The sequence below is a fragment of the Peromyscus eremicus genome, chromosome 15 (assembly GCF_949786415.1).
Source record: "Peromyscus eremicus chromosome 15, PerEre_H2_v1, whole genome shotgun sequence".
Taxonomy (NCBI): Eukaryota; Metazoa; Chordata; class Mammalia; order Rodentia; family Cricetidae; genus Peromyscus; species Peromyscus eremicus.
This window is the reverse complement of record NC_081431.1, coordinates 29,192,720-29,211,547: the sequence shown is the minus strand read 5'-3', so window position 1 is coordinate 29,211,547 and position 18,828 is coordinate 29,192,720. Positions and strand designations below refer to the sequence as shown.

Here is an 18,828-nt window from a genome sequence, read left to right as displayed (position 1 = left end):
TGAGATTATAGGAATGAGCCACTATATCTAGGCTAATGTTCTTTTTAAAAGTTATTACTTTGTGTATAGGTGTTGTGTCTGCATCTGTGAGCCACATGCATGCCTGGTCCCTGCAGAGGCCAAAGAAGGTGTCAGATTCCCCGGAACTAGAGTTACAGATGCTTGTGAGCTGCCATGTGGGAATCAAGCCTGGTCCTCTGGAAAAGCAGTCAGAGCTCTTAACCACTGAGACATCTCTATAGCCCCAGGCTAATGCTCCCTAAAAGTAGAAACAAAACCTGTAACTCCAAGACTTCGGAAAACAGAGGTAGAAGGAACATAAATGTGAGGCTACCTGAGAAAATAGTGACTTCCAGCTAACCTGTTATGAGACTTGCCTCAAAACCCCCAAACACTTACTGGTAGAGTACTTTCCCAGCATGAACACATGCTTGAGGCCCTGAGAGGAGAGAGAGGAGATCAGGTGGTGGCTCACATCTGTAATCCTAGCACTTGGGAGGCTGAGTCTGGAGAACGGTTATGTGTTCCAATGCAGTCTAGGCTACATAGTGAGGTTTAGGTGAGCCTGTGTTGCACAGTGAGACCCAATCACAAATAAAATGAAGGACCGGGGAGGCCTTAGCTGTTAGAAGTGCTTGCTGCTCTTACAGAAGATTCAATTCCCAGCACCCACATTGGGCAGCTCACAACCGCTCATAACTCCAATTCCAGGGGATCCAGTGATTTCTACTGGCCTCTGTAGGTACCCACATGAATGCACTCATACACACACACACACACACACACACACACACACACACACACACAAAGAAACAAAATTTGAAAACAAATCACAGAAAGGGCACCTAATTTGTCTTTGCATCCCACTTGGCACAGCAGGCACTCAGAATTTTGTGGGATATTGTTAAAACTAAGAGGTGTGCAGGGGCAGGTGTGAGTGTGGGGGTGGGGGGTCCTGTAAGGCCTGTCTTGCCTAACATGCCCTGTGTTCCTCCCCAACACTAAGACCAAGCCAGCAAACACAAGTCTCCACTTACATTCATAGTCTAAATTGCTAAAACAAATGGCAACCAATAGAGCCATTTCCTTTCTCTCCTGTTCTCTGGAGTCTCGTCCTTCACTGACCGGCGTGTGCTCCCGTAAAGGCTGGCCGGCAGCATTCCTCTACACTGGGAGGAGGGCAGGTATTCTTAGGTCTTGTGGGGAACTCTGCCCTCCTGTCCCTGGTTTTGTTTTGGTTTTCTAGAGCACAGACACAGGTTGGTTGCAGGGCTCACTGTCCTGCAGCTGAGGAGGCAGGCCTGCATGGAAGTCGTGAGACATCGTGTTTGATACAAGTGTATTCTCTAAACTGCATTCTCACTACCCCGTTTCTACTTCTCTTCGGTCTATCTAGCTAGCTGCCTCTGAGGCAGGGTCTAAGGTCTAGCTATGTCACCCCATCTGAGCTCAAACTCACCGTATCCTTCTGCCTCAGCCTCCCAAGTGCTAGGACAACAGGCATGTGCAACCATGCTCACAAACCACTTCTATTTCACTAACGAGTAATACTAAAGAATCAGTTTGACGTTTCTTTCTGTCTTTTCTTTTTTAGAAGTGCTGATTTTTGGAGGAGACATCCTAAAATTTGCAGGTACGGAAGCCGACTGAGACGGAAAGGGTAGGAAGGAAGAACTGAGGTGCCTGCCCTGTTAAAAAGGAAGGTACCTCAGGGAGCCATGGCCAAGGAAAGGGTTGAAAAATGTTTGAAGCTTGTGTAATGTTCATGCAAAATGCACTGACCTCCAGGGTCAGACTAAAACCCCTAGAGTGTCTCTCTCCAAGGTGACGCATTGCTGGCCCTGTGGAAAGTGGAACGGAAGCAGCTGAAAAACATCATCACAGTGGTGATAAAGTGCAGCCTGGAGATCCACGGCTTGTTCGAGGCCAAGGAGGTTGAAGAAGGCCTGGATATCCGGGTCAAGATAGGTAAGTACCTGGAACCGGGTGTGTGGAGACCCACAAAGGTTTCCTAGTGAGATCTGAGCTTGCTTTACCCAGCAGAGCTGCACTAGAAGATTGCTTGACCATGTGCATGGTTACCAGGTGATTGGAAGGGTCTACATCTGGCTGAGCTAGGGGGCGGTCTTTGCTCCACCCCTTGACACTCCTATAAATAGCCCTTTAGAAGAGGGAGGAGGGGCCGGTGGACAGGGATTCGGGCCCTCCCAAGCTATCCTGTGTTTCTAGCTCTTTCTCCCCTCTATATTTCTATCTAAATATTTCTCACTTCTCCCTCCTCAAGACTACCCTGGGGTAAAAATGGGAGCAGGTCTCCCACACGGGTGTATGCTTGTAATCCCAACACTCAGGAGGCTGAGGCAAGAGGATAGGTGAGAGTTTGAGACTGGCCTGGGTGACATAACAAAACAACCTCAAAAAATAAGCTAACAAAAGATAAGTAAGCCTTGGAGAAAGAACAGATGCTACAGCAGTTGAAATCTGGTTCCTCGCTCCTAGAACATGCTAGCTTGGTCCTACAATTGTGCTTTGAAGTTGTTACCAGGCTGACCAGAGTACAAACTTTTGCTCACTCACTAACCATTTAAGAGAATTTGAGATGATATGATATCTATATAGTAGGGTCTTATAAGAGTAAAGTAGACTAGATGTGGTGGCACACGCCTATAGTCTTATCACTCAAGACATACAGGAAACGATTGTGAGTTTGAGGCCAGCCTAGGCTGTATAGGAAACCTTGTCTCAAGACATGAATACTTTTGGGCTTGGAGATATAACTCAATTAGTAGAGTGTTTGCCTAGCCTGAAAGATGCCCTGGGTCCCAAGAACCACATAAAGTAGGTATACTGGCAATTCTTAGCACTCAGAAAGTGGAGGCAGGAGGATGAGAAGTGTAAGATAACCAGGGGTGTAGTTCAGTTGCAAGAGTACAATGTACAATGTCCTGAGTTCTATTCTTGGTGTATCACAAACCAGGTGTGATGGTGCATGCCTTTAATCCTAGATTTTGGGTGGTAGAAGCAGGAGCACAAGAAGTTCAAAGTTATCCTTGACTATTTAACAAGTTCAAGACCATCCTGGACTACATGAGATCTTGTATCAGTAAGGAGATTGTCCTCAGCTGTGTATACAGTTTACGGGCAATGTGAGCCACAGAAGGTTTGCATGAATAAAGGAATTGATATCATTATTATATCTTGCTGCTTGTCAAGCTTGTCTAGCACGAAGAACAATAGAGTAGTTTGTCATTACATAAATTCAGCAATGCTGGAGAAGTGGCTCATCGGTTCAGAGCATTGGAGACTCTTGCAGAGGACCCAGGTTCAGTTCCCAAACCCACATCGCACCTCACAGCCATGTATAACTCCATTTCCAGGGAATCTAATTCCCCCTTCTGACCTCCAACAGAACCATGCACGCACACAGTATACTTACACACATGTAGGCAAAACACTTGAATAAAATAATCTTTTGTAAAAAGGAAGGCTAAACAAACACAGCTTAACAAGTTACGCCTGCAGCAGAGCTCGGTGTTTATACTGGGCTTCTTGAGGACATTCTTCTAATACAACCACATGCAGTTTCATACTTCACAAAGACTTTACATGCATTATGTGATTTTCATTTAATCATGGCACCAGGATTTAGGGAACATGGTATCCATGAGGACTGAGAATCTGAGACGTGTGGATGATAAGTAACAGCTAGAGCTGTGGATGGTGCCATTGGTAACAAAAACTTAAGAGTCTTAGAAATCCTGAATGTTGGGACCAGCAAGATGGCTGGGTGGGTAGCAAGATTCTTGCTGGTGCATAGAAGTGGGAGAATAAACTCAGCAAAGTTGTTCACTGACCTCTCTGTACATGGCAAGATCTCTCTCTCTCTCTCTCCACCCCCCCCCCAATAATAAATTTAAAAAGAAATAATGTCAGAACTAATAGGATCATCACCATAACAGGTTATCCAATTGATTATTTCTCTTTAATTAGCTGTTGTCTTAGATGACTTATCTTTTTATGCTTATTTTAAAATTTTCCAAATATATCCTTTAAAAGTTCAGCCATTACAATACTGAATGTGTCTTTTGTAACAGGGCCCCAGACCTTAGAAGGCCCTGAGACCTTAGCACAACTGACTCCATGATGGAAGTGCCATTCAGGCTGTAAAACTCAGCACACAGACAGCACCACCTGCCAAAACTAAAGCAAAGGCCTAATCCATCAACATCCATAGAGTTCTGTGAAAGTCTCTGAATGTACTAACCTTGCTTTTTGGCTTCTATAGTTCTGCTTCTGGCTAACTGTTCTTATTAACCGAAGTATGTCAATCCAGAACATGGTTTTTGTGCCTAAAAGCTTACCCTGAGAAAGACTCGGGGCTACACTGGGTTCTGGAGCACACAGTCCTGGCCAGCTAATAAAACTTTCTATTGGCTTAAACCCGTGTCCGAGCATTCTTCTCCAGTGAATACCTCAGAACATTTTTTTTCCAAGTTCACTCAGAGGCTAATGTGGTATACTAGAAGGTGGTAGAATACACTAATGTGGTGTAATAGAATGGAAACAACCCAGATGGGGCATGGTGGCACATGTCTGTCATCCCAGCACTTGGGGGGCGAAAGAAGAAGGATAAGGAGTTCCAGGTCAGTCTCTGCTACATATTGAAGTGGAGGCTAGCCTGGGCTACATGAAACCCTGTCTCAAAAAATAAAAAAATTATAGTAACCCAGACCCTTGTGCGTTGTGAGGGGCTCGCAGAGAGGTACGCTTTGGCATCTTTCATCTTTTCCTCTAGTAAGCCAGGCTAGCCAGTAGCCTGTGTCAGATGGAAAAACAAAACGCCTATAGATCGCACCAGGGCCATCAGCATCAGCAAGTCAGCACAGCCTGCTGGGTGTGGAGTGGCTCCTATAATCTCAGCACTTGGGAGGGTGAGGCTGGAGGATTGCTGGAAGTTCGAGGCCCAGTTGAAGCTACAGTCACAAAGAGAATCACCACAAAGAGCAAAGATGGAAAACAAACTTTGATTACAGTACAGTAATTTAAGAGCACTCTGGCATATATAGTATATGTGTGTGTATACATATACATATTTATATATATATTCATATGCATGCCATCCTTTACAGCATCTAGGTTCTATTATTCAGTCACAAAAACCTTCATTTCTCAACTTGAAAACAATTAGAGGAGGCATGGGAGTGCATGCCTTTCATCCCAGCACTCAGAAGGCAGACGGATCTCAGTGAGGTCGAGGACAACCTGGTCTCCATAGTGAGATCCTATCTCAAAAAGAGAGAAAAGAATTAGAGAAGCCATTGTTGGGGCGGGCCATCTGGCTTTCAAATACCTATTCCTTTTTCTTCAGCCTTTAGTTATGGCCTGAAATGAGACAGAACTAGGGTTTGTTTTCAGTTGAAGCCTCAATTATCAACATCATTTTCTGTTGCCTTAAGTGTAAATTGAAGAAAAGGTTAAATAACTTTTGGGAGTGATAGAACCCTTTGCTGTGGGATGTTCTGTATGGCAAATGTGTTGCTCTGATTGGTCAATAAATAAAACACTGATTGGCCATTGGCTAGGCAGGAAGTGTAGGCGGGACAAGGAGAATAAAGCTGGGAAGTGGAAGGCTGAGTCAGAGAGACACTGCCAGCCGCCACGATGACAAACAGCATGTGAAGATGCCGGTAAGCCATGGGCCATGTGGCAAGGTATAGATTAATAGAAATGGATTAATTTAAGCTGTAAGAACAGTTAGCAAGAAGCCTGCCACGGCCATACAGTTTGTAACCAATATAAGTCTCTGTGTTTACTTGGTCGTGTCTGAGTGGCTGTGGGACTGGTGGGTGACAGAGATTTGTCCTGACTGTGGGCCAGGCAGGAAAACTCTAGCTACAACCCTTTAAGAAGAGTGTCATCAAGCTGGGCCTGGTAGTGCAGGCCTTTAATTCCAGTACTTGAGGGGCAGAGGCAGGTAATTCTCTGAGTTCAAGGCCAGCCTGGTCTACAAAATGAGTTCCAGGACAGCCATGGCTACACAGAGATACCCTGTCTCGAAACCCAAATCCCCACTTTAAAAAAAAAAAAAAAAGTGCTACCAAAAGGTGAAAATTAGGAGTGAAGAGGCATTCTCTGATTTCTATGTAAAATTTTAAAAAATGAGATTTTGCTTAGAGGTTGTGTAGTTCACAGCAAGATTCTGATTTTTCCAAGATCAGTGCTTCTGGGAAATAACCCAGAACTTGTTGTGCAAACCCACTGCTTGCCTTCTCCAGGACTGGCTGCGGGCCACATCACCATGTTGGTCTTCGGGGATGACACGCGCAACTACTTTCTGGTGACTGGCCAGGCGGTAGATGACGTGCGCCTTGCGCAGAACATGGCCCAGATGAACGACGTTATTCTGTCACCAAACTGCTGGCAGCTCTGTGACCGGAACATGATTGAAATTGAGAGGATTCCGGATCAGAGAGCAGTTAAGGTGAGTGTGTGGCTGCTGCCGGAGTCCACCAGCAGGCTGACTCCACCGAGTCTGGGTGGGTGAGCCTAAGGACACGTCCCGTGGGAGGAGCCAAGGCTGCTGAGCTCAAGAAGGAAATGGCCCCACCCCCCAGCCCCCACCCAGAGAGTAAATGAAGCCATGGGGTGACCCAGGGGCAGCTGGGAGTTGTTGTAAGGTCTGATCCTCATTTGTCTGTGTTCATTGAGACAGGGTCTCATGTAGCCCAGGCTAACCTCCAAGTCATTACATAGCTAAATGTGTAAATGGCTGATCCTCCCGGGAGTCTCTACCTCCTGGCTGCTGGGATTGCAATGTGGACCCCGGGAATGCTAGTGCTTATTTTCTCTACCCAGTGACCTCCTAACCCTGGTGGACTGTCCGCCATTTGCCAGAGATAACCCCATCTGTTTTTGCCTGGTGCCTTCATACTTTTGGACTTCATTTCTGCATTTTGGGAGGCAGGAATACCAGAGACTCAAGGAGATGCCGGTCTCAGAGTTCACCATTTTCCTGAGACCGTTTTAAGCGTTGACACTCTTTGTTTTCAAGACTTATAAGAAAAAGAGCATGGGGTGAGAATCTCTCCCGGGAAGCCTGCACCCCTGTTTTGGGTGTGTACTGTCTTTGCTCTAAGTGCCTCTCTTTCCCTCATACCCACACTTCAGTGGATAATAATCTCCAACTCTGTATCATACTGCAGAAAGAAAAGAAGAGGTAGAGGAAGGAGAGGAGAGGGAGGAGAGGGGGAGAAAGAAGCCATATGGTTTCCTCGGGTTTTAGTTGAATTAAAATATTCAGAAGGAGATCGAGAAGAAAGATCCTTGGGATGGGAAAACATAGAAGGGTGGCCCTTTGTGTGTATATACTGACCCTTAAGGTCTTAAAAACGTAATTGGAAAAAAAAATTAAACTTTCTTCCGTTCTCTTCTTTTTGAGCTAAAAATTGAATCTAGGACTTAGGGGCTTAAGCATATGTTCAGTGTGAGCTATGCTCATAAGCCTTTAAAATGGCAACAGAATTTTTTTTTTGGGTAGTATTGAAGGACAGAACCACACACATGCCAGTCAAGCACCCTATCTCACTGAGTTACAGCCCCAGCATTTTTTTTTTATTTTCTTTTTGAGGCAGAGTCTCCCTAAGTAGCCCAGGTTATCCTTGAAGGTCCTTCATAGCACCGGAAACCTTTAGATGTTTGATCTTCCTGCCCCAGCTTCCCAAGTAGCTGGGATTACAGGCAGCTGCAACCTGCCTCCTTTCAAAATTACAGTTTACAACCGCTGGCCGGACCTGAGACACATCCTACAGCCCTAGCATTGGAGAGCCTAGCCTTTCGAATCTGCGACTAGCTTGAGCTAGTGTGCAAGACCTTATCTCAAACAACACCAAACAAGTAAACAAGACATGGATGTAGCACAGTGGTGGAGTGCAAGGGCCTGGGTTCAATCCCCTGTTTGGGCCTGGTGAGGTGGCCTTACTGGGCATGGTAAGATGGCACTTGCCTTTAATCCCAGCACTCAGCAAGCAGAGATGAGCAGATCTTTGTCAGTTTCAGGCCAGTGTGGTCTATGAACTGAATTCTAGGTCATCCAGGACTACATAGTGAGATCCTGTCTCAAACAATCCCCTGTCTGAAAAATACTACCACCACCACCATTATTATTATTATTATTATTAGTAGTAGTAGTAGTAGTAGTAGTAGTAGTAGTAGTAGTAATGATAATGATAACAATAACTGAGTGGGGCTTTGTAGCTCATACCTGTAATTCTAGCGCCTGAGAAACCAAGACATAAGAATAACCAGAAGTTCAAGGTCCAGCTTATGGCACATCATTCCTTCTGAGCCACAGAGGTGAGACCCTGTCTCAAACAAAACAAAAACTGAACATCCTTAAATGTGGCGGTCACTGTGTGTTGGGTCCTAGACATTCAAAAGCGTACTGTTCTGTGAAATGATATTCCCAAGGTCACACAGCCCTCAGAATAACTGGAATTTTACTGTTTTATCCAGGTTAGCTTCTTAAAACCACCCCCGACTTTTAACTTTGACGAGTTTTTCAACAAATGTATGGCCTTCATGGATTATTATCCTTCCGGTGACCACAAAAGTAAGTAGCCTCCATGCATAGACCCTTTGCCTCTGTGGTGGTCAGTAGGGACTTAAGCCAATGTCAGTGGTTCAGTGATAAGTAGATGCACTCTTAACATAGTTCTAGCCCTTGACCTTGACAAATGAGATGGACTTCTCATTCTCCAGAACAGCAATTCTGACCACCTAGTCATCTTCCTCTCCTGGGCACTGATTCCCATCTATCTTCTTCCAAACATTAACAAGATAAAATGCGAAGCATCTTTGACTCCAATTTACCCTCACACAGCTTCCAAGTTTCTCTATATCTATTTATGTCATATATTTATTTGTTCTTGCATGCTCTCATTTCATTTATAAATAAATAGGCATTGCATATGCCTCAGGGTGAGTGCTTACCTATTCTTCTGGCTTCTATTTTAAGTTTATTTTTAATTTTTAAATTTATTTTGAGGGGAGGCAGGGTCTCATTATGTACCCTAAACTGACCTTGAACTCTTAATCCTCCGGTGCTAAACTTCTTGTGCTAAACTTGTCTCATTTCCCCGCCATCCCATTTCTTTCTTCTTCCCCGTGTCTGAGAACGTGTCAAATCTACTAGCTATACCATTGACTAGAGTCTGGTGATCTTTTCCTAGGCCTCATCCTAGGTGGTTGGCCCTAGGTGGCCAGGCTTTGGATATTGTTATTTGGAAGTTTTAGTTAATTTTTTTTACAGTGCTTTGGTTGAAACTCAGGGCCCTGTGTTCTACCTTACCCCTGAGCTATATACTCTCAGCCCCAGCCTTGCCTAGGTGGTTGACTTTGGATTAATTTCCCCATGCAGATGTGTAAAGGATCAAGCCTAAGGATTTGTGTGTGCTGAGCAAGCACTGAGCTACATGCCATGGGTTTTGTTATTGTTTTGTTTTCTGATACAGTCTCGAGTAGCCCAGTCTGGCCTCAAACTCTCTATGTATCAAAGAATGATCTTGACCTGCCGATCCTCCTGCCTCCACCTTCAATTACCAACACATATTCCAAGGCATATATATGCAAGGCACATTTATTATGTGTGACTGTATGAGTGAAGGGATCCAAGAACCGATAAACATACAACACAAATGGATATATAGAAACTTAAAAGAAATTTGAGGACAAATAGGAGTCAAAAATGCTTTGTATTTTGTCCTCCTGGTATTTGGAAATGGTAAATGGGAATCAGTGGCCAGGACAGGAAGATGGCTAGGTCCTTAGACTGCTGGTCTGGAGAAAGGGAAGCGGTATGCCGCCACACCAGTATGGCTTTCTATTGTTGCTGTTGTTTAGTTCAGCTTTGCTTTGTTTTCGAGATGGGTTCTTGTTATGTTGCCCAGGTTGACCTTGAACTTTCTGGCTCAGGCCCAAGCGATCTTCCTGCCTCAGTTTCTCTTGTGCTAGGGCTAGACGCAAAAGTGCCACACTTGACTTGGATTAATCATTCCATAGATGTTACGTTCTCTGTTTTCCTGGGGCTCTGCAATATCTGTTTTAGTCTTGTTTCTGTCCCGCAAACCAGCCATCTTCAGTGTCTCTTGCCAGTTTCCTCCCCTTCCTTAAATGTGGAGGAAGCCGGAGTGCTGTCCTTGGTTTCCAGTCTGTTCTATTCCGTTCTTCCCAAACCATTTGTGTCGAGCTTCCATGTGACTACCGTGAGGCACCTAAGAAACCTGCAGTGCAAAATTCAAGGTCAAATCTACAAGTAAGAATCATTCCACCCGGCGGTGGTGGCGCACACCTTTAATCCCAGCACTCGGGAGGCAGAGGCAGGTGGATCTCTGTGAGTTCGAGGCCATCCTGGTCTACAAAGCAAGTTCCAGGAAAGGCACAAAGCTACACAGAGAAACCCTGTCTCGAAAAACAAAAAACAAAAAACAAAAAACAAAAAACAAAAAAAAAAATTGTTCCAAGTTACAAAGCATTTTAGTTCAATCCTGGTACTGAGTCACATTCAACTGAATTTAGAGAAGTCCACAACCTATAAGAACCCTTCTGTGGATTGGACTTCCCTTGACCCTTTTTTTTTTTTTTTGGTGTGTGTGTGTGTGTGTGTGTGTGTGTGTGTGTGTGTGTGTGTGTAATTGGGTAGATGTTTCAAGACAGGGTTTCTCTGTGTAGATCTGGCTGACCTGGCCTGGAACTCACTCTGTAGACCAGACTGGCCTAGAACTCAGAGATCCTCCTGCCTCTGCCTCCCTAGTGCTGGGATTAAAGGCGTGCGCCACTGCTGCCCGGCTTGCCTTGGCCCTTTTTGATCATCATGTCCCAGGGTCTCCTGATGTCCCAGGGTCTCCTGTAAGGAACACTGCCCCAGGGAGTGGGAACAGGAAGACTCCTCTCTCTAGCACTGCTGAGCCCTCCCTTTCCTTCTGCCCTCTTAGACTTCCTAAGGCTCGCCTGCATGCTGGAGTCTGATCCTGATCTCGAGTTGTCCCTACAAAAGTATGTGATGGAAATCATTTTGAAGCAGGTATTTTCATTATTCAGTGTGTTCAAATTGAGGTGTCAGGAATCTCAACAGCAAGAAAGACAAAATAGTAAACAAAACACAGAATCTGGTTAAAAAAAAAAAAAAGTTCCTAAATAAAAAAATATTTTTGTTGGCTCAACACATAGGTCCTACCTCAAAGAGAAGTGACAATGGCCCTGGGACACAGATTTGTTTAGGTGGAAGCCCTTCTGCCACCATATACCCAAGGAATCTGGGATCATTAGGTGGAAGCCCCACCTCTCTCTCCCCCCAGACCCCACCCCTAGGATTGGCGGCCAAGAGTCAGACCCTCCCTGGGGCTGCTCAAGACCATGCCTACAGGCTACTTAAGACCTGGCTGCCATACCTGCCATGGCCCCTCTCCTCTGCCTTCCCAAGAGCCACCCGGGAGGTGCTTTGCTCTGCTCAGATTAAATCTGGATTTATTAATTCAGCTTGATTGGCTTATTACATCTGTGGCAAGGGATACCCAATAACTGGGGATCCAAAACTTATCAAATTCAGGTTGTCCCAAATAATATGTTCCAACATGGAAAGTCTTTTGTGGACATAACACAAAAGACAGTCATAAATCAAGATACTTCTCAAGTTCATTGGTGGGAATATCAGGTAGGTGGATGATAGCAAAATGCCATAGGTCTCATATTTTCTGATATTGTTCTTAGTTTTGGAGTTGACTAGGAGCTTCAGGATCTGTTAAATTAACACATTCCAAAGGGTTTCACTTGATAATTGTAAAGATACTAGGCCAGACTCAAGAGACAGGCAGTGGATGGCTATTAAGGGGTCTAAAGACAGCACAAGATCTGGATCTGTAGCAGTCCACCTCTACAACCATGAAGTTCTAGAAAACTCATTAATCACCCTTGTAGAATCTTTAACTGGCTTTTCTTTTCTGGGAATTTCATTTCACATTCTCCGTGTATAGGTGACTTCAAAATTTATTATCCAAATCAGGGTATTATTAAAAATTGGGGGGAGGGTGTGGTTCAGTGGTAGAGCATTTGCCTAGCATGTGTAAGGCTCTGGGTCCCATCTCTAGCATTGTAAAATCACAAAGAGTGAGAAAGGAAAGGAAGGGAGGAGAGAGAAGAGAAAGGGGAAAAGGAGAGAAAGGTATGGAGGATGAGAGAAGGGTCGCAGTTAAAGGAGCCATTATCCTAAGTACACTGCAGCAACAAGGAGAAACTTGGGTTACCAGTGGTCAGGGGCTGGCCATGTATCTCCAGGTTCCTGGCATCATTCTCAAACTGTGGACATAAGCACACACTGATTTGCAATGCAGCAGGGAATTTTTTTTCAGAATAAAGTGAAAGTGTAGATCAAAATAATGCTGCATGAGAACAGCAGGCCACATAAGTAAAAGAGTACTCAAGGGCTCTGGCTATTGCTTGGGGCTTCCTTTAATGGGGTCCAAAAGGAGGAGTGTGATTGCTAAGGGATGTAATATGGATAGTTTTCTATTTTGATTGACAGGTTGCTATATCACTGTTACTACACAAGTCTCTTCTCATAACGCTCTGATTTTAATTGTATGTATGCCCATCTGTGCATAGGCATAAGATGGTAAATAGTGGATTCTCCCTAAAGGTTAACTTAGAGGACACAGTTTGCCATATTGTGCATGCATTTCAAACCAGTGTTGGCCGGATCCAGTCTGGGCTGAGCAGCACCCCTACCCCGACCTCTGACATCACCGGAGTACACTTGACTAGGATATGTCTGAGTTGATAGTTTTTAAGGGGAGAAAAAGCTTATTCCATTGTTTGGGGTAGAGTTGGGTGTGTATCTTAATTACTATGGTGGTTTGAAAGAAAATGACCACCAAAGAATGTGGAGTTATTAGGAGGTGTGACCTTGTTGGAGGAAGTGTGTCATTGTGGAAGCTGACTTTGAGATCTCATATATGCTCAAGCCACGCCCAATGAAATAGACCACTTCCTGTTGCCTGTGCAAGATATAGAACTCTCAGCTACTTCTCCAGTACCATGTCTGCCAGCATGCCACCATACTCCCAGCCACCATGCTCCCTGCCATGATGATAATGAACTCAACTTCTGAAATGGTAAGCTGCCACTTCATTTAAATGCTTTCCTTTATAAGAGTTGCTGTGAGCCGGGTGGTGGTGGCGCACACCTTTAATCCCAGCACTTGGGAGGCAGAGGCAGGCGGATCTCTGTGAGTTCGAGGCCAGCCTGGTCTACAGAGCGAGATCCAGGAAAGGCACAAAGCTACACAGAGAAACCCTGTCTCGAAAAACCAAAAAAAAAAAAAAAAAAAAAAAGAGTTGCTGTGGTCATGGTGTCTCTTCACAGCAATAGAAACTCTAAGACAATTATTGTTCTATTGCTGTGATAAAACACCATGACCAAAGCAGTTTATAGAAGAAAGAGTTAGTTTGGGTTTACAGTTTCAGTGGGTTAGATCTATAATGGCAGAGAGAAGGTAGGAGGCAGCAGTTGAGAGTTCACATCTTGAGAATTACAAGCAGAAGTCAGAAAGCACACTGGGATTGGCATGGACTTTTGAATCCTCAAAGCCTACTCCCAGTGGCACACCTCCTCCAACAAGGCCACACCTCCTAATCCTTCCCAAACAGTTTCACCAACTGGAAACCAAGTATCCAAATACATAAGCATATAGGGATCATTCTCATTCAAAACACTATGGTATTCATGTACCTGGGGTCTCGTTGTTTGGAGTGTAGGTAAGGGTCTCTGGCTGCTAAATGCATTATTAGAAGTTTGTATAGCCCAAACCAAGTGGAGTCCTGGGTTAATAAGCTATCCCCTATGCTTGTCTGCCTTACTTGGACTGTGCTGCCTTACATAACTGAGCAAACCAGAGCTGTTGGAAACATAACATCAGTAAGTTGCTTGTGCCTGTAATCCTGGAATTGGGAGGCTGAGGCAAGAGAATCACAGTGAATTCCAGGCAATGCTGAGCTTCAGAGTGAAATCATCTCAAAAAAAAAACAAAAAAACAAAAACAAAAAAACAAAAACAAAAAAAAAAAACAAAGTTTGGGTCATGGTTGTGTACACCTATAATCCCAGCACTTGGCAAGTGGGGGCAGGGAGCATCAAAAGTCATCTTTGATTACATATCAAGCTCAGGCCAGCCTGGGCTACAAATCTCCAAACTAACCAACCAATCAAACAGAAACATTTATTCTGGGCCTAGCAATAAACATCAACATCTCATCCTCTCAGGAGGTTAAGGCTAATTCTTAGGTATAGCCTAAGTATTTGGAGATCCTTCCCCCCAAAATAAAAAGGGTCTGGAGGGGGACCCAAATTCAGTTCCCAGCACCCACATCAGGCAGCTCACAACCTCCTGTAACTCCAGCTCCAGGGAATTTAACAACCTCTTCTGGCATGTGAGAGAGGGTACCTTCACATGCACATTCAGTCAGGTGTGGTGGTGCATGCCTTTAATCCAGCATTTGGGAAGGATAGACAGATGGATTGTCATGCCTGGTCTACACAGCCAATTCCAGATGGATTATCATGCCTGGTCTACACGGCCAATTTCAGGGTTATATAATGAGATCCTCTTTTTTTTAAAAAAAAAAAAAGATTATGTTGAATGGTAGAACATTCACCTTTACTTAGTGTGCTAGAGGCTGTACGTTCAATGCCCAGTCTAACAAACAAAATCTATAGTTACTCATTTTATTTTTGAGGCAGGCTATCACTAAGTTGCCCAGAGTGGCTTTGAACTCAGTCTTCAGTTGAGGAAGGCATTTTATTGGCTTGTGATTTTTTTGAGTTGCTGGAATTATGGTCCTGTTTTTAATAGTCCTTTAAAAGAGCAGCTGCCCTCAATTCTAAGCATAGGGGATTGTGCCTAAATAGACCTCACTGGTAGCGACTACCAGTGCCTGTGATAGTCCAAGAGAAAGTCTCTCCTACAACCTCTGCTGCCTCAACAGATAGAACCCATTAGCTACTGCTGAGGTCGTCACCTACAGGAATGGAGTATAAGATGGACTTGTGAGTTCGTGAGGAATTGTAGGTAGAAATAATGAATACTGCTAAAGAGGTATGCCTTGGGGGTGGAGAGCCGAAAGAAGATGAAAGACAAATCCTGGAAGACTCTGCCAAAGCCTATCTCAGCACTTAAAGATGTAGGTCCTCAGAGATGCTGTAAGAACATGGGAAACAGCTTTTACAAACGAAAAATTACTTGTCGATGTATTTGAAAAAAATCATTACACTGGTTTGTTAGAAGTCACATTGTCTTTTATGGAAGGAATACAATGACATGAACCCAGTCCTAAGGCTAGCCTAGGCAGTTAGAAAGCATGGCGGCTTCATTCCCTGTAGCAATTTCTGCCACTCTGAGATGGCCTTTCACATCATCAGTGGAGCCTGATACCTTTGTGTTATTTGGACAGAATTACAATGACTCTCTCCCGACCCCGCCACTGGTTTGCAAAGCACTTCATTTAACAAAATTTAAGGTGGGTGACTGGCAGGCATGATTTGGGGAATACTTTCTTCTCCATGTGCCTCTCACAGGGTGGGAGTGTAAAGAAGAGGGAACCTAAATAAAACAATAAAACAAAATACACCACCACAAAGAGGTATGTATTACAAGAAATGTTGGAATCCAGAGCTGGTTTTTTGGGTTTTTGGTTTTTTGGGTTTTTTTGTTTTGTTTTGTTTTTTCCGAGAAAGGGTTTCTCTGTGTAGTTTTTGGTGCCTGTCCTGGATCTCGCTCTGTAGACCAGGCTGGCCTCAAACTCACAGAGATCCACCTGACTCTGCCTCCTAGGTGCTGGGATTAAAGGCATGTGCCACCGCCGCCCGGCATCACAGCTGGATTTTAATTTGCTACTTTCTATCTACATAACCTTGGGAAAACTGGATTACTCCTCCATGCATCTGCTATCCAGTCTGTAAAATGGGAACACTAATGCTGGGTTTTTCAGTTTTATCTGAAAATAGCGGGATAGCGTCTAAAAACATTCCAGAAAGAACCAGGATAAGAAAGTACAAGGTTAGCCGGGCGGTGTTGGCGCACGCCTTTAATCTCAGCACTCGGGAGGCAGAGGCAGGCGGATCTCTGTGAGTTCGAGGCCAGCCTGGTCTCCAAAGCGAGTTCCAGGAAGGGCGCAAAGCTACACAGAGAAACCCTGTCTCGAAAAACAAAAAACAAAAAACAAAAACAAACAAACAAACAAAAAAAGAAAGTACAAGGTTAAGTGACTTGGAATAATATTCTTCTACCTAACTGGAAAAGCAAGAGATCAAAAGGTGGTGATAATTCTTACTGTGACGTCGCCGCATGTTGGCATGAGGCATTTGATTGCTAAGTACTAAAGCAGTAGCTGGTCAAATTAGCAACTGTGCAAATCTTCACCGATGCGTGGTGTGTTTGTGCATGTGTGTTTGCTGGGGATCAATGGAAGAGATTTGGGTAATGGGTTCCCATGGGCTGGCTCTGGATTGGACCTCACAGTGTGATGGCTTCCGCTGCCTCAGCGTCTCAAAAGGCTTCCTTCCCAGTAGTGACTTAGGGTGTGGCCTAGGGTGGCGTTGAAAGGCTCTCCTGGCCAGGACACACACTGCAGAAAGCTGCCCTCTGCCTTGCAGATTGACGACAAGCAGCTTCGGGGCTATTTATCTGAGCTCCGTCCCGTGACAATAGTGTTTGTGAACTTGATGTTTAAAGAGCAAGACAAAGCGGAAGTCATAGGTTCGGCCATCCAAGCTGCCTGTGTGCATATCACTTCTGTCTTGAAGGTCTTCCGAGGCCAGATTAATAAGGTCTTCATGTTTGATAAGGTAAGTATGAACTACAGAATGGGAAACCTAGCAGGAGTGTGAAGTTAGCATGTAAGGCCAAGGACATTAGCCAGGTGGAGAGAACAGATGGCAGGACATTTAATCTAGGATGCCAGACTTTATAACCGCGTATACGCAGCCAGCATGCCAGGCGTTCTTCTCAACATTTTACCTAGATTAACTAATTTAAGCCTGTGATTACTCTGTTTTATTGTTGCTTTAAGACTGGGTCCCACCATGCAACTCTGACCCTTCTGGAACTCACTATGTAGACCAGACTGGCCTTGAACTCAGAGATCTGCCTGCCTCTGTCTCCTGAGTTCCAGGACTAAAAGTGTATGCCATGATGCCTGGCTACACTTTAAAAAAAAATTGAATCATATTTTATTTTATGAGCATGTGTGTATGAGCATATGTGTTCCAAGATCTGCATGTAGAGTTCAGAGAACAATTTCCAGGAGTTACTACTTTTCTTCTACCATGTTGGTCTGCCTTTACTCGCTGAGCCGTCTTTTTAAAACATTTTAAAATTAATTTTTATTTTCTGTATATGAGTATTTTTCCTGCATGGGTCTCTGTACATCACATGCTCTCATGGCGCCCAGAGAGGTCAGAAGAGAGAGCATCACAGCCACTGGAACTGGAGTCATAGATGATGAATAAGAGCTACTATGTGGGTGCTGAGAACTGAACCCAGGTCCTCTGTAAGGGCTAAGTCACCTCTCCAGACAAGCGCACGCGCGCACACACACACACACACACACACACACACACACACAAAACCCTATGGGCTTTTTAAAAAACAGAACCTCACTGTGTTCTAGGCTGTCCTGGAACTCACTGTGTAGGCCAGGCTTTTCTGGAACTCACAGAGACCTGTCTGCCTCTGCCTCCTAGTACTAGGACTAAAGATGAGCATGTCCTAAGTCATCTTGACGGGTTCTGTCCCCGAGCTGGTGCCTTTTCCTCCACTCTGCTGTGCCTCTTAGGCTCAATGTCCTGCTTCAAAGCCCAAGGCCTGGTCCACAGGAAAGAGAAACACGAGTGCACACGAATTAGCTCAGCAGGAACGATCTCTGGAGCAAAAGTAAGTCCTTCACAAAGGCAGGCGCTACACTTCCGATGGCACCCTAGAAGTTACCCTGTTTACCAAGCATAGGACAGATGTGGTAGAAACCAGGATGAACCCGATTCAGAAAGGGAAGATTGCCGCGACACTTCCTGGTTATGGCATCAGCTGAGGCAGCCTAAAGCTGAGCTTGCTGCCTCTCACTTACAGGGGTGCTCCTTCCTCTGTGTCTTCGGTTTCCCCGGGGAAAAGGTACCTGATGAAATCACTCACGCCTTGGAAAGTGCAGTGGACATATTTGACTTCTGTTCTCAGGTCCACAAAATCCGGTGAGTGTCGACCCTGATCCCGTCTTAAAGGAACAGGGAGGAGGTGGGGGGGGGGGGGTTACAGGAAGTTGGAGAGAAGGGAAAAATGGATAACTTGGTTCAGCGCCTCACACATTTTCCCTTCACATCTCTCAGCTGTGTATAACTGAACGTGAAAAATAGAGCCGTTTGAAATAGGCCCCCCCCAACCCATTTCCCCAGCCTTACCATGTTTTCTGTGCTCAGCATCTTTTTGTGTAAATGCTCATTATTCTTCGCTCTCTCCTACAACTTCCTGCGGCGGCGTGGGCGTCAGGACTGTCTCCATCGGCGTTGCCAGTGGGATCGTCTTCTGTGGGATTGTGGGACACACTGTGAGACATGAATACACAGGTGTGTAGAGCCCACTCAGTTTCATCTACTTTCAACACACATACGTGACATTAGGGCTTTGTGAGAGAGAACTTTGGAAAAGAAAGTGGGGGTAGGGAGGGTGGAGTCGGATATGGGCTCGGCCCTCAGAGAGTTTAGTCTTTCCAAGAGAAGCAAAGCCATGTTGCTT

At 44.9% G+C, this 18,828-nt stretch overlaps 1 protein-coding gene across 1 annotated transcript in view; it reads left to right on the top strand.

Annotated features, from left to right (window-relative positions):
• The window catches only part of Adcy10 (adenylate cyclase 10), an 89,039-nt gene that overhangs the window by 17,141 nt on the left and 53,070 nt on the right, over positions 1 to 18,828 (top strand). Inside the window, 8 exon segments of the mRNA XM_059280993.1 lie at positions 1,595 to 1,633; positions 1,825 to 1,968; positions 6,276 to 6,481; positions 8,512 to 8,608; positions 10,989 to 11,077; positions 16,698 to 16,889; positions 18,169 to 18,287; positions 18,583 to 18,659. Of these exon segments, the coding sequence (XP_059136976.1) occupies positions 1,595 to 1,633; positions 1,825 to 1,968; positions 6,276 to 6,481; positions 8,512 to 8,608; positions 10,989 to 11,077; positions 16,698 to 16,889; positions 18,169 to 18,287; positions 18,583 to 18,659 (963 nt within the window).